Genomic DNA, 22,834 nt, shown 5'->3' with positions numbered 1-22,834 from the left:
TCAGAGCCTGGAGCCTGCTTCAGATTCTGTGTCTCCCTCTCTCTCTCTCTGCCCCTCCCCTGCTCACAGTCTGTCTCTCTCTGTCTCTCAATAATAAATAAATGTTAAAAATTTTTTTAAAAAAGAAAAAAAAAAAACCAAGAGAGCCCAGAGGACGGAGTGAGAGCCTGGGCGTGCCAGAAATCAACCATCCACAAAGTCTGTAGGAAGCCCATTCTGTGGGAAGAGTGGAAGGGGGGCGGACCCTTGGATGGGCCAGACCTTGGGGTCTGCTGGATTTACAGCAGATTTAATTTAATTATTACAATGAATCTACTTCAACTATTTAAATGAATTTAAATTGATAAGAGTATAAGAAACAAGCAAAAACATCTATGAGAAATTTTCTTCTGAAACGTTTTTGAAGTCATTTGTTTTAAAGAACCAGCTTCTTAGGGCCCTTTACATCTGGCTGTTGAGTCTGTACATAATGTGTACGTGTAGGCAAGGTGGAGGCAAAATTGTCTTTTGTGTGATTTGCTGATGTTTTGCAAACTGGAAAGGCCTTTGTGGGCTAACCTCTCAGATTCTAGACTTCTTAGAGAACGCCGTTCTAGGACATGAAGGGTTGCTCCCAGAGACCCCCCCCCACCGCCCCCAAACATGTGCCCCTTCTAAACTCCAGGATGCAGACAGTGTGGAGTTGACTTCTGCCTCGGGAGACAGATGTGATCCGTGAGAGTCAGCAACCCACCTGGCCTGTGTTCTTCCATCCGCCTTCCATCCCCCGTCCCTTCGTGGGCACCATCAGCCACCGCTTGTGGCCCCGAAAGCTGCTGTTTTAAGACACAACAGGTGTGACCGTGGCTGTTCCCCTTGCTTCCTCCTGAAAGCAGAATCATCATGACTCATTGAGGTGGTCAGAATGAGCCCAAGTTCATGAACTCCTGGGATCCCAGATCTGGAAAGCACCCAGTGAGGCCCCTTCCACAAGGTGGTCAGCTCTCATTTGTGATGAATGCTGGCCTAATCTATTCATATTGTTAAATAGCTGGTGACTGCATTCAAGCAATCAGGCTGTCACTCTCAAACCTTTATCATACCCTCCGTGCTCCCCCCAGATGTCACGGGAAGTCGGAGAAAGGGAGAGTACTTTGGTCTTAGTTTCAGAAGGCTTGATGAAGTTGTTCTCCAGTGAAATGGAGCGGCCCTGGGAAGTCTGTATGTGTAGGAATACCTACAGTAGAAATTTAATCAAATGTGTGGAGATTCGGAGTTGTAAAAAAAAAAAAAAAAAAAAAAAAAGCTTTCAGCTTCAGTCATTGGCAGGTTTCTTCCTGAGAAACATGAATGTTTTTTATCCCATGGAAGAAAACTCTGTGAAAGGAACTTTCCATCATCTGTGCCCATTTCTCCTCCTCTTTGAGCAAAACTTTTAGACCAAGAAATGTTTTATTCATCCTGCTTTTCTAGTTGATCTGTTCACAGCAAGATGATATCAAGTAATTTCTTCCATTCTGGGAAGACGCTGGAAACAAGTGGATACTGTCAGCAAATGTTGTCGACGCACCAGATCTCTCCAGAAATAAATATTGGCAAGGAACGAGAGAAAGCCTAGAGAATCCCTATCAGTCATCGGCCAGAGAAGACCTTTACCCAGGGACCCGAGTCCTTGACAGGGAGACATCTGTTCTTTGCAGGACCTCAGCCTAAGAGACAGCCTGGGGCCAGGGTGTAGCGCTCAGCAAAGCCCAAGACCAAATTATGCTCCAGATTCTACTTTTGGCTTGTAAAGTCATCTGGGCCATGTTATTCTATCTCTCTGTGCCTTGGTGGCCTCATCTATGAAGTGTCCCCGTGGTCTCTTTGAGAGGTTGTAAAGCTAAGGGGATGGTGTACTTGAACCTCCTCAGAATCAAATGTCCTGTGTGTGCAAAGCTGCCCTTAGCTGACGTGTTGCCAGGGCGCTGGGCAGGAGAACAGAGTGGGCAAAACCCCACTCTTTGCCTAGAACATTGCTCGCTTATGATGTTGAAGGTTTATCTTTCATTTTTAGAGTAAGTTTGGTTGTTTTCTTTTACGATGTTAATTACATAGGGATCTTTTTTTCTCCCCTCCTCCTTCAGAATTAAAGCTTTTTATGGTTGGTGGAAAGAGTAGTAACAAGGAGACATATTCTGGTCCCTTTGCTTTAACCTTCAGATCTTTTGTGTTCAGAAACCCAGACTTCAAAGCAGCCCTTTCTAAGAATCAGGGAGGGGAGTGATGTAGAAAGAAGCCCAGTGGGAGAGCCTACAAACCGACAGCTTCTCAGAGGAGAATCATGTATCAGAGTGTGGACCAAAAAAGAGAGCAATTCCATAAAGCAAGTGATATTCCATACTACACATGACCCTTCATGTCGAAAAACTCTTCTCATTTAGTAGTGTTGAAGAGCTGCGATTTAAGGAAAGCATCCTGAAAAAGAGAAACGTTAGAGCCAGTACAGTGTATAGGTCTTAATTTCTGCTTCCCCATCATTGTTCCTATAGGCCTTTTGGGTTTTATTCAAGCCGAGGATGGTGGGAATGAAGAGTACAAAAATATAAAAATCTGTCCATAAAACAGAGTGGTTTCCCCTTTACCTAACCATGACTAAAACTGGTCTCTTGGTGATAATATCCACAGAGAGGTCAAAAATCCCACCCCTGTTTGCTACATCTTTGGTTTTTTAATGCCTTCTCAAAAGTTGTTATCAAAAGTTACTAGTCGGCAATAACCAGAAAAGCAACCCTGTTAAAAAATGGGCAAATGACTTGAATAGACACGTCTCCAAAGAAGATACACAAATAGCCCATAAGCACACGAAAAGATGCTCAACATCACTCCTCATTAGGGGAACACAAATCAAAGTACAACACACCATACCCATTCGATGGCTGTTATCAAAAAGAGAAAAAAAATACCAGTTGGCAGGGATGTGGAGAAATTGGGACCCTTGTGTACCGTGTGTGGGGGTGTAAAATGGCGCAGCTGCTGTGGAAAACAGTATGGTGGTTCCTTCGAAAGTTAAACACAGAATTACAGTGTGATCCAGAAATTTCACTTCTGAGCACATGCCCAGAGTTCCTGAAAGTGGAGTCTTAAGTAGCTTGTACACCTGTGCTCATAGCATCATTACGCACAGTGGCCAAAAAATGGAGTGTTCGTCAACAGATGAATGGATAAACAAAGTGTGGTCCATACATACGTTGAGATACTATTCGGCCTTAAAAAGGAAGGGAATTCTGCAACAGACTGCACCATGGATGAACTTTGAGGGCATTATGCTAAGCGAGATAAGCCAGTCCCAAAAAAACAGTAAGTTCTGTATGCTTTCACTTGTGTGAGGGACCTAGCGTCGACGGAAAGTACAAGGGTGATTGTCGAGGGCTGGGATTGAGAGAATGGGGAGTTGTTGTTTCTTGGGTACCGAGTTTCAATTCGGGAGGATGGAAAAAGTTCTGGAAGTAGACGGTGGTGATGGTTGCACAACCGAGTGAATGTACTTAGTACCACGGAGCCGTGCACTAAAAATGGTTCAGATGGCAAGTTGTGTGTTATGTATATTTTACCACAATTAAAATAGTTTAAGAATTTGGCAAGATCAATACCTAAGGGCCAGGTTCTTCCCATTGTGTCCCTCAATTCTCACCGACCCAACTCCTGGACGGCGAGCTTCCTTTGCTTGTGGCCCGCTTTTCTCTGTCGCCAAACAGGATATCTTCCTCCAGGTCCCCATCTCAAAGGTCAGGACCCTGCCCCATTATTCTTAAAAATGCCAAGTGGACTCCAGGTGCTACCATGGCACCTTTCTGGAACCGCCTGGGCCAGGCTGGACGGTCCTCTTTCTTTCCAGAGCCGTCTTCCGCACAGCTCAGCATCCTTGCCTATTACAATAGGCCCGGGCACCAGAACGCTGCTGTTCGGTCTGTGAAATCTCAGGGATTTGGATCTGAGTACTGGGCTGGTTTTACTCAGACTGTGTGGGGCAGGGTCAGGGGACCAGGAACAGCAGGTATGGTTTGGTAAAGGTGCTGGTCATGATGACACTTGTTAGCAGTTAAGAGGCTGCTTCCTCTTCATATGTGTTATAGACATTATGTTCACTTTGCATCCCAGACTTTGAGTATCAGAACCCCATTCCAGGGTAAGAAGTTTGGATTCTTCCCCTCCTGATAGTTGACTAAGAAAATACATAATGACAAAACTACTGAATTTGGTGGTGCTTTGTTTTATTTATTTATGTTTATTTTATTTATTTTTTATTTAAATTTTAGTTAGCCTACAGCATGATACTGGTTTCAGGAGTAGAATTCAGTGACTCATCACTTATATGCAGCACCCAGTACTCATCCCAACAAGTGCCTTCCTTAATACCCATCACCCATCTAGCCCATCCCTCACCCACCTCCCTCTATCAACCCTCAGTTAAGAGTCTCTTGTGATTTATTTCCCTCTCTCCTCCTTTTTTCCTCTTCCTGTATATTCATCTGTTTTGTTTCTTAAATTCCACATGTACTTGTCTTTCTCCGATTGACTTATTTTGCTCAGTATAATACATTCTAGCTCCATCCACATCGTTGCAAATGACAAGATCTCATCCTTTTTGATGGCTGAGTAATATTCCATTGCATAGATATACCCCATCCGCTTTACCCAGTCATCAGTCAATGGACATTTGGGCTCTCTCCATAGTTTGGCTATTGTTGATAGTGCTGCTGTAAACATGAGGATGCCTGAGTCCCTTTGAAGTTGTATTTTTCTACCCTTTGGATAAATACCTAGTAGTACAATTGCTAGGTCGTAGGGTAGTTCTGTTTTTTTGAGGAACCTCCATACTGTTCTCCAGAGTGGCTGCACCAGTTTGCATTTGGTGGTGCTTTAACTACATTTTTATCTTATCCACCCCAACCTGTGTTTGCACCTGTAGTGGGAGACATGCCTTTATTTAGTCTTCCTGTCAAATGCCGTGCATGCCTGCGATCCAGCTCCCTGGGCCTCATCTGAGAAGTTTCTCCCCAAAGTGATTCTGGGTGTACTGAGTGGGAGCCATCTTAATCTACTGCTAATTTGTTGCAGCAGTTATGCAAGTAGAATGACCCCCATTTTATACATTAGGACATTGGAATAGAGATTAGTGACTTGCCCAAGGTCACCAGCTGAAAGCATGGGGCTGGCCCGTGGCTCCCAGGACCTGGCCAGAACTTCTCCTTCTGTGCACAGAATGTGTAACAGATGCATCGGGACCCCAACACAGTGAGGACTTGGCCTTCATCTCACTCTGTGGCGGCCCACTTGATCTTACCATCTACAAGCCATAATCGGTGTTAGCAAAGGAAGCCTTCTCTCCCCTCAGTGACAACTCTAGGCTCATCTAACGAGCACGGTGACAAGTTAGTGAGCCTTGAGTTCTCCCTGGAGGAGAATGTGGAGGGAGGGCAGCTCCCTCGCTCTCGGAGACATCCGAGCACTTAACTAAACAAGCGCAGGAACATCACGCTGAGTCAGTGCTGAAAATGAAAAGGCCTTGGGAAGTTGGATTCCTGACTTTGGGAAACACGTGTGTGCCCTCCTGGGAGTGCCTGCCAGTCGCTGTTACTCAGGCCTGGGGCCACACCATTGAGCAGCTGCACACCCTGGGCCCCGTGGCTGGGGGAGCCCCAGGCCGGTGTCCGGGAGCTGTCCCCCTGAGAGCGGGCCACAACTGTCACCCTCCTGCGACGGCACTGATTAGATTTGCCTCGTGCTTCTGTCCGCTTTGCCACAGCCAGTGTGGGAGGGAGAATTCCGGAGAGACGCTCCCCATGGCCAGGGGCAGGCAGCCCCTGGCACACAGGCGTCCTCTGACTGAGGTCAGATAGCCAGGCAATGGCGCGGGTGCTCAAGAACCCAGCTCTGCTGTCTTCTAGACCGTGGCATTTTGAGGGGAGCCCTGAGCCGTTTAGGCAAACAGCATTTATGTGGCTGGCAGTCTCTGGCCACCTCTACTCACTGGAGGTTTTCTAAGCCACAACCCTAAACAGACGGCCCTTGTCCCCGAGGCTCTGTTAGCGTTCTAAAGCAAATGCAACCGGGAGGCACTCCCGGAAGAGCCGCAGCTATCTTGCACTAATTAAGTGGCTTAAAGCTATAAAGCAGGAAGCAAATGAAGAGCCCATAAACCTTGAAACCTCGGGGCCAGCAGACACAAATGGATGTGCGTGCTGACTTCTCGAAGGCCGCTGCTCTCGCCCTCTTTCCGGCCTCCTCCTTTATGCCCTCCTTTGAAAGGACCCCTGCCTTACTACGCAGCTCCCCTTGTCATCCCAGCAATTAGAACATTATCCTTTGTGTGTGTGTTATTTTGTGTGTCTCATCATTGTTTTTAGTGGGAAAAAAAATCTAACTGTCAAATACAAACACAGAATTTCCATCTTAACCATGTTAGGGTATCTGGTTCGGTGGCATGGAGTACGTTCACACCATGTGTAGTCGTCTCCCCCATCCATCCGCAGAGTTTTTTCATCTTCCTGAACTGAAGCTCTGTCCCCTTCAAACACTAACTCCCCGTTCCGCCCCTCCCCCGCCCCCGATGCCCGCCCCGCCCCCCCCCCCCCCCCACCAGCCCCTGGCAACCACTGTTCTCCTTTGTCTCTGACTTTGATCACTCTGGGTCCCTCCTAGAAGTGGAATTGTACAGTTATTCGTGCTTTTGTGTCTGGCCTATTTTTTATTTACATTTACTTAATTTTTGAGAGAGAGAGGCACACACACAGAGGACGAGTGGGGGAGGGGCAGAGAGAGAAGGAGACACAGAATCGGAAGCAGGCTCCAGGCTCCGAGCTGGCAGTGCAGAGCCCGACACGGGGTTCGAACTCACAAACCGCGAGATCGTGACCTGAGCCAAAGTGTGTCTGGCTTATTTCATTTAGCGTCATGTCGTCAGGGCTCATCTATGTTGTAGCGTGGGTCAGAATTCCCTTCCCTTTTCAAGATTGAATAATATTTTGTTGTATGCGTGGACCACATCTTGTTTATCCATTCACTCGTCAGTGCACATTGGGTTGTTTTCATCATTTGGCCATGTGAATAACGCCGCTGTGAACACGGGTGAACAGCCGTCTCCTCAAGACCCTGGTTTCAGTTCTTCGGACTATAAACCGGAGGTGGGGTTGCTGGATCCTACGGTAGTTCTTTTCCGCAGCAACTGCCCCGTTTTCCATTCCCACCAGCAGTGCACGAGGGTTCCAGTTTCTCCACATCCTTGTCAACACTGTTAGGCTCAGATGTTTCTCAGAGTAGCCGTCCCAACGGGTATGAGATGAGGCTCGCCTTTCTGAAGTCAAGTGTCCGGGACGTGTGATAGGATTCTAAAGAGAGTACACATCGCGGCTGAAATAGACAAGTCCCTGGTGTCGGTGCTCACAGGTGCACTCTTGAGCCCACACCAGCGCGCGCACACACACCCACCGCGACCCTCCTGTCTGTGCCCAAGGGCGTAGCTCCAGGTGTCTCTTGGGTTCCCAGGTGGCTAGTAATGGTGCCTTGCCCAGCCCCACTGGTGAGCCTCACTTGAAGGAAGCGTGTGTGCGCTGCTCTGTCGTGAAGACAAACGTCTCTCCGTGTGTTTGTTTCTTGGCTCCAGAACCACGACCACGCCTGCATAGCCTGCCGCATCATCCACCGGTCAGATGAGCACCGCCCGCCGCTCCTGCCCCCCAAGGCTGACCTGACTGTCGGGCTGCACGGCGAGTGGGTGAGCCAGCGCTGCGAGGTGCGGCCCGAGGTCCTCTTCCTCACGCGCCACTTCATCTTCCACGACAACAATAACACCTGGGAAGGGCATTACTACCACTACTCTGACCCCGTCTGCAAGCACCCCACCTTCACCATCTACGCCAAGGGCCGCTACAGCCGGGGCGTGCACTCCTCCAGGGTCATGGGAGGAACTGAGTTTGTGTTCAAAGGTAGGGCTCCCGCCTCGACTCCCAAGGGAGCAGCCCCACGGGTGAGAAAGTGGGCAGTTTGGGGACATTTTTGTCCAGGCAGAGCCTGAGGGAAAGGGCTTTTCTTCTGGTAGAGATGTTGGGGGAGAGATTAGGGAGGACTTTCTGCTTCAAGTTCATCATTCGCCACAGCCTCTGAGGTCCTCTCTGCTCAGAATGGGGCCAACAGGGGTGGCTCAGCCCATGGGCCACAGTGCTGGAGCCGCCCACCCCACTGTGCACGGTGTCAGATGTGGTCAAGGAGCATGTTCTCCTAGTAATGAAGCCTCAAGTCTGCATGTTTCCTTTCTTGTGCACAGCTCATGGCGACTCTGAGCTGCCCCTGTGATAACATCACACTTACTTGCTGCATTCAGTGTGCTTTCTTGAGTGGGCAGTAAAGAGCAGGTGTTAGTCACACCGCAGGTGCTCCCACAGTTGTCCTTTCCAGCGCTGGGTTTGTCACGCACTTAAGAGTTGTCATGTGCTTGGGGGGAGGAGGTTTGAGATTTGCAATGATTACCTAAGCGAGGAAGGTAAGGTGAGGGGTGAAATTCACCAGGCTGTTATCAGCAAGGGAGGCCTTGTGTCCTCTATTTCTAGCATCTTTTAAGCTTGTACACCTTTTTAAGACGGAGTCAGTCATGTCATTGACAAATAAAAGAGAGGTGGCCCAGAAACTGGATGTGACCCCTTCTAGGATGGCATTCCGTGGTTCAGTCTTTTTAATGTGAAGTATTTCTGCTGACCCAGATAAGTGCCAGGGCATCTTAACCCTCCGCTTAGAGAGAAAGAGTTTCTCCAGGAAATATGGACCTTTGCTAGATTTGGCCAAGAGAACAACCATCTCTGTCTGATTCCACCCCGAAGCTGCCTTGGGATACATAAAATCTAATCCCCTGGGGTCTTTCAAAAACAGCCCTCTCCAAGCACTGGGATTTTTTATTTAATGCGTTTACTCACATTTTCCTTGCTCGCAGCCTAATTTATTTTAGTCGCCTGATCTATGGGCTGGTATTAATTTCCAAGACTGCTAATTAGTATAGGTGTGTGACATGACAGCAAAACTAAAAACCTCCAAACCTTTCATAAAAATAAAATTCCAGTTTGCGTCGAATATTTGGTCAATCCCGAAGAGTCCGTGTTCCCAAAGACCACTCCTTGGAGACCCTCTGTGTGACAGTTTGATTTCACCCTAACAGGCAATCAACCACAGTCTGGGCTCCGCATTTATACACCAAATACAGTCTACCTGCATCGTATTCAATGTGATGGCCATTCGGACCAACACGTTGAACTCCTTCCACTGGGGAATGCTTTTAGGGAGGCCGCGACAGGTGGGTGGCTGCACAGGGTCGGGTTTAGAGCAGGTGGCCTGTGCAGACAGAGTGCTTTCTTCACCGCACGCCACCCCCTTAGAGTCACCACCCTGTCGTCTCTCCTTCTCAGTGAACCACATGAAGGTCACCCCCATGGATGCGGCCACAGCCTCGCTCCTCAACGTCTTCAATGGGAACGAGTGTGGGGCCGAGGGCTCCTGGCAGGTGGGCGTCCAGCAGGACGTGACCCACACCAACGGCTGTGTGGCGCTGGGGATCAAGCTACCTCACACCGAATACGAGATCTTCAAAATGGAGCAGGATGCCCGCGGCCGCTATCTGCTGTTCAACGGCCAGAGGCCCAGCGACGGGTCCAGTCCGGACAGGCCTGAGAAGAGAGCCACCTCCTATCAGATGCCCTTAGTCCAGTGTGCGTCTTCTGCGCCCAGAGCCGAGGACTTCTCCGAGGACCACCGGGGTCACCAGTATGGGAGCCGGGCACCAGGGAGGAGCGCTCGTCCCCTGCTCCTGGCCACGCTTGCTGGCCTTTTGACTCTCCTGCAGTGGCACGTCCTCAGATAGAAGTTGTTAAAAAGCTATATGTTTTTCCACACCAGGATTCCTTACAACTTACAGGTTTTCTTTACGAAAAGGAAGGACACTTCTTGTGATGCACTTGAATGGCCGAGAACTGTGGCTCCTTTTCTGCTGTCCGGCCCCCTCCCTCCCGGCCTGAGTCCTGAGCAGCGCTGTTTGAAGTTCCTGCTTTGAACTCTGTCCATGGGATCCCAGGCCTGGGTGCCTTCTCAAGAGTAATTGCACTTTAAGACCGCAGAGAGTGTCGAGCTAGTGTGTGTGGTAGAGGGGGCAGGGTGACAGCTAAGTCCTCTTCTTTTCTTCCCTGTAATTATTATTAAATTTCCGAGTTAAACTTAAATGGATATCAAGCTATGGCGTTTTTTGCCACTATACCGCAGTCGCTTCCTGTCCTCCCTCAAAACTGCTTTACGACCTGGGAATCCAGTGTGGAGTTGGTTTGGAACTGCAATCAAGACACCTTTCATTAATAAAGAAGAGACTTGGGTGTAGATATGTACATAGGGAAAGACACAGGGTTTAGCTTAACCACCTCGACAGCCTTTATGCAAAAAGAGGGAATCCAAGCTTTCAGATGTTGAGTGCAAAAGTATCTGTAATTAAAGTTTCAACATAATTTAAAGTATCATTGTTTTAACTGGTGGGGAAAGGAGACTCGGTTTCTGGGTGGCTGCAGGACGCACGCTGCTTTATTCCTGCTCCGTTGACGAGGGCGGTTGAGCAAATATCAAAAGCAGTACAGACAGGAACAGTGACCTCCGGGATGGTCACAGTGTGTTAAATGCCACCTTACTGATAGAAAGTGCCTGTTCCTTCCACAGTTGCCTCTTCGTGGGACCGTCGTCCTGGCTCATGGTGGTTCTGGTGAGGGGCGACCAGACGTCTTCACTCTGCCATCTCTGCTAACTTCCAAGATGACTGTTCAGAGACCACGCTTTGCTGTTAAGGGGCCTGGCCGTTCAGAGAGTGCAGTGAAGGCACCCTCACGGGGGGGCTGCACTAGACCCTCGACTCGTGTGAAACCCAGGCTCTGGGTAAAGCCGCTCTCTCGTCGGACATGCCAGTTTGACTCGATTTCTGTCCTGCTGTTGCCTTGGCCGTGTGGCAGAGAGTCTCAGGATCACCTTCTACAGAATCTGTGAGTGTCTTCCTCACAGGCACTGGGAGGGCGCCTGAGTCACGTCTGCCCATTACTTTGGATTATTACAAACAGTGCTGTCTGCACACCAAGTGCTATTGCTAATAGAGACTGATGGAGGGAAATAGCAAGTCACTGAAAGCCTGGATGCAACCGGAAGTGAGCATCAAACCATGATCAAGGTCAAGAGTCATACTCGTATTTAAAAATTAACTTTATGAAATGCTGTAGCATTCAGGATGGTGATAAGTTAAATGGATAGCATGGAGCACCAAAGTGCTTTATCTTTAGAATATATTTTAAGTTGTGGTGCATACTGAGGGGGTTTATTCAAATGAAAATACTAACTTAAATGTCTGCCAAGTTTCATAAACAAAGATGTCAACGATACTCCCACAGAATACATTTTGCCTGTGGATCTATTTAATACTAATGCTATCTTTAAAGGATATAATAAAATTATGTGGAAAACTATGTTCAACGCTAAAGAATACCTCAGTGATTTGCCATAAAAGTGATAGATTTATAGCCATTTAATTCACAGCCACTCACCTAGACTTAGCTACTCACACTCTTAAAAAGTACACACACACACACACACACACGCACACACTTATATCAAAATACATAGGTATTAACATGCATATAATGTATGTGTATGTATATGTGTCTTAGGGACAAGGTGGCATTCATGTGGTCATATCACTTTCTGATACTCTATACAGAGAATGGCCAGTATAATTTATTCACAAGTTATCAACCCAGTTAGGTTTATGCCTGTCACTTGCTGTATCCCCCACATTTATCACATCTTGTCTTGGTTATGACATGCTAACACACATAAGGGTTAGGAAGTTAGTAGCAGGCAGGTCCACGTGTAAATTCTAGGTTTGGTGAAAGAAGTAAGTAAATAAAGGACGGCTCTTCCAGACTTCCCTGGCCTGCTACAACTAGACTCGCTCCCTTCCTGGGTAGTAGCTGATGATGGTCAGGATCAGGAAGTTGTTCCTTGGGCGAGCATTGTAAACTCCAAGTTGACCTTGGACTCAGAAGCCTCCTGGAGCCTCCAGTCCCCGACCTGTGCGGACATGACAGATCTGGTCATCTGCTGAGAGTAGTAGCTGACACCGGGCCCAGTGTCTGTGATGTCCATCCCGCCATCCTGAACAGTCCGCGATGATGCCACAGTGCCGTGGCAGCCCACGGGGGTGACTCTCAGCAGTGCCCAGCACCAAGGATGCCTGCAAGAGAGGCTGGGGGTCAGGGCATCCTCCATGGGGCTTTACACACACCTTGTAAACATGACTGGATTAATGGAAGTCCTGTGATTCCTGGTTGAAGGGACGGCTTTCACAATCATAAAAAAGCCATTCTGTATTCCACCAACTCTTTAAATATATCTTGAAAACAAAGATGGTGTTCAAAACAGTCCACACACACGTTGCCATGTTTTATTGTAACGTGGTAATCCCCCCTCCCCCGTCCCTACAAGACTTACTAGGCACGTGGCAATGGAGTGCAGAAACCGACAGATGGCACCTCACTGGGCATTTCGGGATGCTGTCCTCGAAGGAAAATGCAGACCATCCCAAAGTGGTGATATTGGAGCAAGGATGTGGGGTGGAAATACAAGCGAGAGTGGGTCCACTCTCACACACAGACTTTCTCTGCCCGGCACAGAACCTTCCGGCCATTTCGAGACATTGAAGCTTTCATGAATCCAAACATCTTTCATAAGGATACCTCTGCGTCAAGAATAAATAAAGGTAGCTGGGGCAGATGTTTCTCACTGATTTCTGGATTCATGAGAAAATGTGTAAGCACTCTTTCCTGAATCACATGTCCTAAAGTACTAATTCTTTAAATCCCTGTGATGGTCCAAGAGTGTTTCCGGCTTGCAGGGTAAACAGTCTCTGAAGGTACGTGGGACTCCTATTTTATGATTGCCCCATTTCCCCGGTGTTCCGGCAGGCAGAAGTAAGTGACACTATCATGAGAAAAAAATACTGGGGGGGGGGGGGTTATGACCTCCAGCTTCTCCATTGACTGAGACGTGATGACGTTATGTCACATCGCTCACGTGACATAACCACATTACTCCAGGGGAGACCCGACACCAAGTTGTGCTCCACAAAGGGTGCCACACTGAGCAAACACAGCTCTTTTACTCCAATGCACGGCACACTGGGCAGCAGGTTGCAGGATCCGACCGGTGGGCACCCCCATGGTTTCCGTGGATTCCTTTTGGTCTCTTGGTGTCTCACATCTGCCACACAGTCACCTCTGAGAGCCCTACACCCTCTGGAACACCACCTGAGAAATTCCACACCCCCTTCACTTAATCAATCTTGTGTAGCTCTTACCTTAGAATTTAGAGGTTAGAGGGTTTGCGGGCACAGAGAGCAGCACTTTGCAGCCCCAGGCCTCCACGCCACCGCGGCAACCGGTGGGTAAATCTTCATCCTCCTGAGCTGGAGGGGTTCCTGGCAGCTTGGTCAGCCGCTCAGGGACTGCTCCGGCCTTCTTATTCCTCCTGAAGTGTCTCCCTCTCAAGCGATATGAAAGGCTGGGAAAGATCCTCAGAAGGCTGGGAATTGTATTTCCTGAGGACTTTAGGCACTTGAGGCTCGGGCTTTTTCTGCAGCAGATAAGGCAACATAGGTAGGACAATTGAGAGGACGTATGTAACCTTCAGAAGATCAAGGTTATAACAAACAGGTGAGGGACACTGTGTATTAAGAAAGCTCATTTATGGGGCGCCTGGGTGGCTCCATCGGTTCAGTGTCTGATTCTCGACTTGGGCTCAGGTTATGATCTTACAGTCAGTGGGATCAAGCCCCGCGTCAGGCTCTGCACTGACAGCTCAGAGCCTGCTTGGGATTCTCTCTCTCTCCCTCTCTCTCTGCTCCTCCCCCATTCTCGTGCACGTGCTCCCTCTCTGTCAAAATGGATGAATAAACATTTCACAAATTTTTTTAAAAATAAATAAAGCTCATTTACAGAATATCTTCCTGTTCCCTAACTAAAATAGGCTGTGTTCTCATATGCTAGGCCCAGGGTAATGCATCTGCCCTGGAATCAGTTTGAAGTCTTGAGATATCTCATTGAAACTGAGATATCTCATAGATGGAAAAATTAGGATATCGGTTGCATGTTGCGGTCTTACCCTCTCAGTCCCAGCATCACTTACGTAAAAGAAAATAGTTAACCAGCCTCGCAGTATTCTCAACTCATAGTGCCTAAGTAGAGCATTAAAAAAAAAAAAAAAAAAAAAAAATTCCCTGAAAAGAGTGTGCAGTCTCGAAGCAAAAGAGAGTATATTGCATTGTATTAGAAGCAAGCAGCTTGTCCTGGGAAACTCGTATTTGCAAGAAAATACCTCTTCCGCTATTGCTGCCTTGCTCTCCCTGGAAACAAAAGACACCTTAGGAACACATAGGGCTGCTTTGTCTTAAAATCCCTTTGCACAAATTAAGCTTTTGAAATGAATTCTCTTCCTAATATCAGATGGAGAGCACAGCAATACATGCACCGTGGGCCATTAAAAAGAAAGAACCTCATTTATAGAGTTCTCTGCCACCTATGTAGAAAGAGAGGCAATCATTATCCAATTCCGGTGGACATCTTTATGCATTTTCAATGCTTTTTCGGCCCTTTATCAATGGGAAGATCTTTCTGTTTTTTTAACCGTGTGTGTATTTTGTCAATGTACAAATCAATTCTTCCCCATTACGTGTTCCAGATTCTATTGCCCATGAAATTTGACTAGGTGTTAAATGTTTGTTAAAATAAGGCTAGCGAATAGCCTTAAACAAGCATTAAACTGCCTGGAAACTTCGATCAACTCTAGAGCAGACCAAAAACGTGTTATTAATTTCATGTTGTAGATGATGAAGGTGAAGCTCCCTGAGGTCAAGGATTAGGGAATCAAAGAGCTTTTAGTGAGCTGGTTTTTTTTTTTTTTTATGCCCCAGCAGTTCAGCCTGGTTTTCTCAAGCACGGCAGCCATTTCTTGAATGCTCACCGAATATATTGCATCATAATTGGTTGTCTACGTATATTGCTTTGTTTAATCTTCAACCTAGTACCACGCTTTGCAGTCTGGAGTTCTGGCTGAAAAGTCTGGTCATGGTTTGCTTGTCCTAATTCCCTATAAACAAACCAGTTTTTCTTTAGGGACTTTATCACCCACCCTTCCAGAACATGTGGAGACGCAGCAAGCAAAGCTTACGAAGCATATGTGAGTCCCCAATCTCAGGATAGAGAGAGAAGAGAGACTCGGGGGGCATTGGTCTCTGCTTTTAAGTTTGAGAGTGAAACTCCCAATCATTCCTCCCAGGATCAAGCTTGGGAAAGCCGAGGGAGACTCTTTCCTCCCAGAAGGCTTCGGGAACCATCTGGACAGAACAACCGATGCCCTCTTTGCAACAAGTGGGCCTTTTCAACTTCCAAACCTCGTCAGGCTTGAGTGACGACCCTCAGTTCCTCAGCCAACCCAAGATGATTCCGTCCTGATCTTTCCTGGTTGGTCCAAGGTCTACTAGACCAATGGGTAAAGGTGCCTTCAGGATGGGCTCCTCACACACGAGCACACACTTGATATTTAAGGTTCGAGGGACAGGTATTTGAGCCCCTCGGGTCAAGCCGGAGAGATATTTAATGCATTCAGTGGAAGTCCTTAGAAACAGCATGTTGTGCATGGGAGGGATCCTCTGGGTAGAAGTACATGAACTAGCGTCCGTGCTCTCTGGGGCCAAAGTATATTTTAGGCCAACTTTCATCTTGGCCCCGGCTTATCACACAGTCCAGGTAAAGCCACATCTGCCAGGGTGGCTAAATAGCCATTGTTCAGTCCATCACTCCCTTCAGCTCTCCATTGTGCCTTTCAGTTCTTTCACCCAAGTCAAATATTCAGCCATTGCTCCCCTTTGTGGGGTGGTGTTATCAGCCAGGCCATAGCCTAGACATTTCAGGTATACAGGCTCACCTACGTCTTGAGGATGAAATTCTAGAAGCCATGCTCAGCAGGAGAGGCCCAGAGGAAAGTCCAGGGGAAGGACTCCATGGTAAGCTGAGCAGGGTAGTATCTGCTGGTTTCTCCAGGTCCAGATCTGGGCTCCACTTTTCCCCGCCTGGGTCCCCACACAGACGGCAGCCATGCACTCCCTGGCCATCTGACCGACTTCAGCCAATGGGGGTATAGGCGGGAGGAGAGGGGTGGGAGAGTCTGTGGAGAGGGTGTGGAGAGGACTGGCTGGTAGGAGCCCTGGCTCTCTCCCCATTGGTTCACTTTGGTCAGCTGCCAGAGCCACGGCTCCTACCAGCCAGTCCTCTCCACACAGCTGTCTTCTCTGCTCTCTCTGGAAGCCCTTCCTCCCACACCCTGCATGGCTCCCCACCAGGCTTGGCCCTCATTGCTTGCCCTTCATTTTTGGTGCATTCCTTCATAAATAACCTTCATTTCCCCCACTTTTGGTGACCAGCTTTGTTTTTCTATCTTTGTGGCACATCTGATCTCATTAGAGGGAACACATAAATATGCATTTGAATCTTTTTTTTTTTTTTTTCTGAGACGATGCCTTAGCACTTCTAGGACATCTGGGCGAATCTGGTGGCAGCCTTTCCAAGGAGCTGCCTCCTTTCATAAGCAGTAAAGTCCTTCCTTACCTGACCCAATCTTCCGGGGCCCATGCCCACACATGTGGTGGCCCCTCACACTGCAGATCGCATTTCCATGGAGACAGGTTAACTGCTGGACAGGGGGAGGGGGCAAACAAGAAGAGGAGAGACATGGATGAGAAGCTGAACTGCTCAGGTTCCATGAGGGCATGCTGAGTGAAAAGTATTTTCCATATTACACAAACTTCACTCTCCACTTGGGGGAGGGGAGTAACTGGTCATTTAATTCAGATCAGATTTCATGTTTTCACCCCAAGCTCTCTTCTATTGGCCTGCGTGCCCTATTCATCTTCCCGTAGGTGACTTACGTAGTCACTATGACTTTGAATTAGTTGACGCTTTTATTTTCAATATGAAGAGTTCAATGCCAAAACGTGGTGTGTGTTACATGTATTATTTTTTTATTATAGTAAGAAGATTGAGAATGTCTAGGCTTTTGTCTAGAATTTGAAATGTACAGGAAAGTATTGTGAACTATAGGCACGATGTTGTACAGCAGATCTCTAGAACTTACGTGTTTCGCATAACTGAAACTTTATGCCTATTGAAGAACAATAACCATTTCCCTCGCCCCACAGCCTCTGACAACCACTATTCCACTCTCTGATTCTGTGAGTTTGACTATGTTGCATACCACATATAAATGCAATAATACAGCATTTGTCCTTCTGAGTGGCTTCTTACACTTAGCATAATGTACTTCTAGCTCATTTGTGTTGTCACATTTTGCAGGATTTCCTTCTTTTTTAATGCCGAGCAAAATTTCATGGTGTGCATATACCCCATGTATCCATTTGTCTGTTGATGGACATTCAGGTTGTTTCTACATCTTGGTTATTATAAACAATGCCGCAGCGAACATGGTACAGATATCTTTGTGAGACAGTGATTTCATTTCTCTTGAACAAATAGGCAGAAGTGGAATTGCTGGGTCAGATGGCAATTCTATTTTTAAGTATCTGAGGAACCACCATATTAGTTTCCATGGTGGCCGCACCATTTTACATTCTCATCAGCAGTTACAAGGGTTCCAATCTCTCCATGTCTTCTCCAATACCTGTTATCAGTTTATTGTGGTGGTGGTGGTGAAATGGTTTTATAAGGGCCGTCTTAGCAGGTAGAAGGTAATATTTCATTATGGTCTTTATTTGCAGGTCCCTAATGATTTTAGTGTACCCACTGGCAATTTGTATGTCATTTTGGAGAAATGCCTACTTAAGTCCTTTGCTCATTTTTTTTAAAATAAAACTTTACGTTTTTAGAGCAGTTTAAGGTTCACAGCATAATTGAGGGGTAGGTACAGAGATTTCTCAGATGCTTCCTGCTCCCAGACATTCACAGCCTCCACCATTATCAACATCCTGGCACCCGAGTGGTACATTTGTTAGGATAGATGAACTTATGTTGACCCACTGTTATCACCCAAAGTCCATGGTTTTACATTACAGTTCACTCTTGGTGCTGTGCCTTCTATGGGTTTGGCCAAATGTACAGTACCATGTATCCATCATTCTGGTATCATACAGAGCATTTTCATTGCCCTAAATATCTTCTGTGTTCTGCCTATTCATCCCTCCCCCATTCCACCCCACTAACCTCTGGCAACTATTGGCCATTTTACCGTCTCCATAGTTTTGCATTGTCTAGAATGTCATGTCATTGGATCATACAATATGTAGTTCTTTTCAGGTTGGCTTCTTCACTTAGTGACATGCATTTAAGGTTCCTCCGTGTTTTTACATGGCTTGATAGATCATTTCTTTTTTGCTACTGAATAACATTTCATTTTCTAGATGTACCGCAGTTGATTGATTCACACGTTGAAAAGCATCTTGGCTGCTTCTAAGTTTTGGCAATTATGAATCAAATTGTTATAAATATCCATGTGCAGGTTTTTGGCTGGGCATGAGTTTTCAACTCCTTTGGCTATATACCAAGGAGCATTCTTGTTGGAGCATACGGTAAGAGTATGTTTAGTTTTGTAAGAAACCATCAAATTGTCTTGCAAGTGGCTGTACCATTTTGCATTCCCTCAGCAATGGGTGAGAGTTCCTGATGTTCCACATCCTCACCAGCATTTGGTGGTGTTCATTCTAATAGCTGTGTGGTGGTATCTCATTGTTTTAATCTACATTTCCCTGATGACATATGATATGGAGCATCTTTTCATATGCTTCTTTTCCATCTGTATATCTTTTTTGATGAGGTGTCCATTAAGGTCTTGAGCCCATTTTCTAAATTGGACTTTTTGTTTTCTTATTCTTTGGTTTAAATAGGTTTTTTTTTTTGGTATATTTTGGATAACAGTTCTTTATCAGGTGTTTATTTTGTAAATATTTTCTCCTAGTCTGAAGCTTGTCTTCTCATTCTGTTGACATTGTATTTCACAGGGCAGAAGTTTTTAATTTTAATGAAGTCCAGCTTATCAATTATTACTTTTTCTTGTGTGGATCATGCCTTTGGTATTGTATCTAAAAAGTCATTGCCCTACGTAAGTTCATCTGGGTTTTTTTCCTATGTTATCTTCCAGGAGTTTTATGTTTTACTATTAGGTCTATGATTCATTTTGGGTATTTTTGTAAAGCGGAAATGTCTGTGTCTAGGTTCATTTTTTTTTTTTTTTTTTTTTTTGCATATGGATGTCCAGTTGTTCTAGCACCATTTGTTGATACATTGTATTGCCTTTGTTCTTTTGTCAAAGGTCAGCTGAGTACATTAATGTGAGTCTATTTCTGGGCTCTCTGTTCTGTCCCATTGATCTATTTGCTTATCCTTTCCCCAGTACTACACTGTTCTGGTTACTGTAGTTTTAAAGTAAATCTTGAAGTCCAGTAGTGTCAGCCCTTCAACTTAGTTCTTCAATATTGTGTCAATTATTCTGGGTCTTTTGCCTTGCTACATAAATTGTAGAACCCATTTGTCAGTATCGACAAAATAACTTGCTGAAATTTTGATTGGGTGTGCACTGAATCTATAGATCAATTTGGGAAGAACTGACATCTTGAAACTATTGAGTCTTCCTATCCATGAATATGGAACGTTTCTTCATTTATTTAGCTATTTTATTTTATTCCTCAGAGGTTTGTAGTTTTCCTCATATAGATCTTGTACATATTTTATTTGATTTATACCTAAGTATTAATTTTTTTAGAGTGCTAATGTAAATGACGTTGTATTTTTAATTTTAAATTCCGCTTGTTGGGGCGCCTGGGTGGCTCAGTCGGTTGGGCGTCTGACTTCGGCTCAGGTCATGATCTCGCGGTCCGTGAGTTCGAGCCCCGCGTCGGGCTCTGTGCTGACAGCTCAGAGCCTGAAGCCTGTTTCAGATTCTGTGTCTCCCCCTCTCTTTGACCCTCCCCCATTCATGCTCTGTCTCTCTCTGTCTCAAAAATAAACAAACGTTAAAAAAAAAAATTCCACTTGTTGCTACTATGTAGGAAAGTGACTTTTGTATATTACTCCTATGTCCCAACAACCTTTCTATAATCACCTATTAGTCCCAGAAGGTTTTTTGTTGATTCTTTCAGATTTTCTACACAGATGACCATGTCAACCGTGAACCCAGTTTTATTTCTTCTTCCCCAATCCGCATGTATTTTATTTCCTTTTCTTGCCTTTTTGCATTAGCTACAACTTCTAATATGATATTGAAAAGTGATGGTGAGAGGGGATGTCCTTGCCTTGTACTTGGTTTCAGTGGGAAAGTTTCCAGTTTGTCACCATTGGAGATGATGTTTGTTGTAGGTTTTCGTAGGTAGTCTTTATCAAGTTGGAGACTTAAGTCCTCTATTCCTAGTTTAGTGAGGATTTTTATCATGAGTGGATGTTGGATATTGTCAAATACTTTTACTGTATCTATTGATGTCATCATGTGATTTTCCTTTTTTTTTTTCTATTGGTGTGATGGATTACATTTTTGATTTTCAAATGTTGAACCAGACTTGCATGCCTGAAATAAATTCCACTTAATTATTGTGCATAATTCTTTTCATTGTTCATTGTATAATCAGGATATTTATTTCTTTTGCTCTTGGATTGTAAGAGTTATATTTTTAAAATATTAACCTCTTGTCAGATTCATAGTTTGCAAATGTATCCTCTAATTTCATAGCTTGTTTTTTCATATTAGAATGAATTTAACTAAGAAAGCAAAAGATTTACACACTGAAAACTATAAAACATTGATGAAAGAAATTAAAGACACAATAAATGGAAAGACATCCAGCTCATGGAGTGGACAAATTCATGTTGTTAAAATGTCCATACTAGCCAGAGAGATCAACAGATTCAGTGTAATTCCTTCAAAATCTCAATGGCATTTTTTGCAGAAATAGAAAAAATAATACTAAAATATATATGGAACCACAAAGGACCCTGAAGAGCCCAAGCTATCTTGAGGAAGAACAAAGCTAGAGGCATCATACTCCCTGATTTCAAAATATATACAAAGCTACAGTAATTAAAACAGTGTGGTATTGGCATAAAGACATAAACCAATAGAACAGAACAGAGAGCCCAGAAATAAAGTCAGACTTATACAGGAAGTCATCTTTGACGAGGGCACTAGAAAAACATGGAAACAGCCTCTTCAACAAATGATTCTGGGAAAATTGGATATCCACACCTAAAAACATGAAATTGGACCCTTCACCATATACAAAGTCACATAAAAATGGATTAAAAGCTTGAACATGTCACCTGAAACTGTAAAATTCCTAAGAAGAAAACATAGGAGAGTATCTTCATGATATTGGTCTTGGCAATTATTTCTTGAATGTGACTCCAAAAGCAAGGGCAACAAAAGGAAAAATAAATCAGTAGCCTGCATCAAACTCAAAAGCTTCTGCAGAGCAAAGGAAACAATTAATAGAATAAAAAGGCAACCTATGGAATAGGAAAAAAAATTACAAATCATATATCTAATTAGGGGTTAATATTCCAAGAAATATAAGGTATAAGGAATTACTACAACTCAGTAGCCAAACACAAAGGAAGTAACTTAATTTTCAAAATAGGCACAGGACTGGAATAGACATTTCTCCAAAAACAATATTACATTTTATATTGTCTTTTCCTTGACTTTTTCTAAACTTTTTAAAAATTACCTTCTTTGCCATGGAAACGGCTGAATGATGTCACAGACAGATTCTATAAACATGGAAGTTCAGACTTCACAAAAGAGTTGGTCAAAGATGAGAAATGGCTCTGATTTCCAAATACAAATCATTTCAATGGCCAAAAAAACAAAGTCCCTGGTACGATAAAATGCATTCTCTAAAGAAACTTCTTTGAGTGTGTTCCAGTACAAATGTCTATCTACAGTATTCATAGCAAACTCTAGCCAACCTCTGCATTTCCTTATTAGCTTGAAACTAAATGGCAGGAAACACCCAGGGGCACCAATAACACTTCAGAATCTTGTGCCAATTCCAAACTGGGTAGACAGTACTATGAAGCTAGTTTCTGGATGCTTTGAAAAATTCCATTGAAATGAGAGATAACAAACTTGAAAGGCAGGTCCCTTTTTTGCATCAATAAATAAAACATCAAAGTGATGATTGAGCCAAAGATCCAAAGAAGTCATGTGCAATTTTCAGCATAATAAAGCAGTGAATATGAATTCAAATGAGCAGTCTGATTCAAAACAAAACAAAACAAAACAATACTCTATTTCTGGAGCAACCTTTCTTCTAAGGAATGAGGTAGGCAATAACATCACTGCACGATGCCCAATTGTTCATTTGTGCCTAGTTTCTGATCATTTTTCCAGACAACAGAGAGCCAAGAAGTTAACTTTCCAGTCACAATTCACTCAAAAAGCACCAGGATGTTGGAGAAAATGGTGACGATAAAAATAATTACAAGCTAATAGGAACTCTGCAAGCCCCAAGTGTTTGTGGTAATACGTAAATTTAAGGAAGAGAGTGTCTAGCCCCTTACCTTTAGCTGACCCTTCTAATGATTTGTAAGCGATCCCGAAAGTCACCGATCTTGCCCTGGAAACTATTTTCTCCTTTTTGCTGTTTCCTCTGGGCGGGTTGGCCAGAACTGCCATCATTTCCTGTAGCCCTTCCCTGAGCATCTGTGCAAGACATCCAGTGGGAAGACCACAGCCTTCGGAGCCAAGCAGACCCGCA

General features: G+C 45.1%; 1 protein-coding gene across 1 annotated transcript in view; it reads left to right on the top strand.

The window, feature by feature from the left end:
* APCDD1 (APC down-regulated 1) overlaps positions 1-11,492 on the top strand; it is a 34,948-nt gene extending 23,456 nt beyond the window's left edge. Inside the window, exons 4-5 of the mRNA XM_027068470.2 lie at positions 7,625-7,946; positions 9,414-11,492. Of these exons, the coding sequence (XP_026924271.2) occupies positions 7,625-7,946; positions 9,414-9,865 (774 nt within the window). The 3' untranslated portion in view covers positions 9,866-11,492. The remainder of the gene's footprint in view (positions 1-7,624; positions 7,947-9,413) is intronic.
* Positions 11,493-22,834: the final 11,342 nt, after the last annotated feature.

The sequence above is a fragment of the Acinonyx jubatus genome, chromosome D3 (genome assembly GCF_027475565.1).
Source record: "Acinonyx jubatus isolate Ajub_Pintada_27869175 chromosome D3, VMU_Ajub_asm_v1.0, whole genome shotgun sequence".
NCBI classification, from domain to species: domain Eukaryota; kingdom Metazoa; phylum Chordata; class Mammalia; order Carnivora; family Felidae; genus Acinonyx; species Acinonyx jubatus.
The sequence above is the reverse complement of the archived record's forward strand: the minus strand, read 5'-3'. Positions and strand labels throughout refer to the sequence as shown.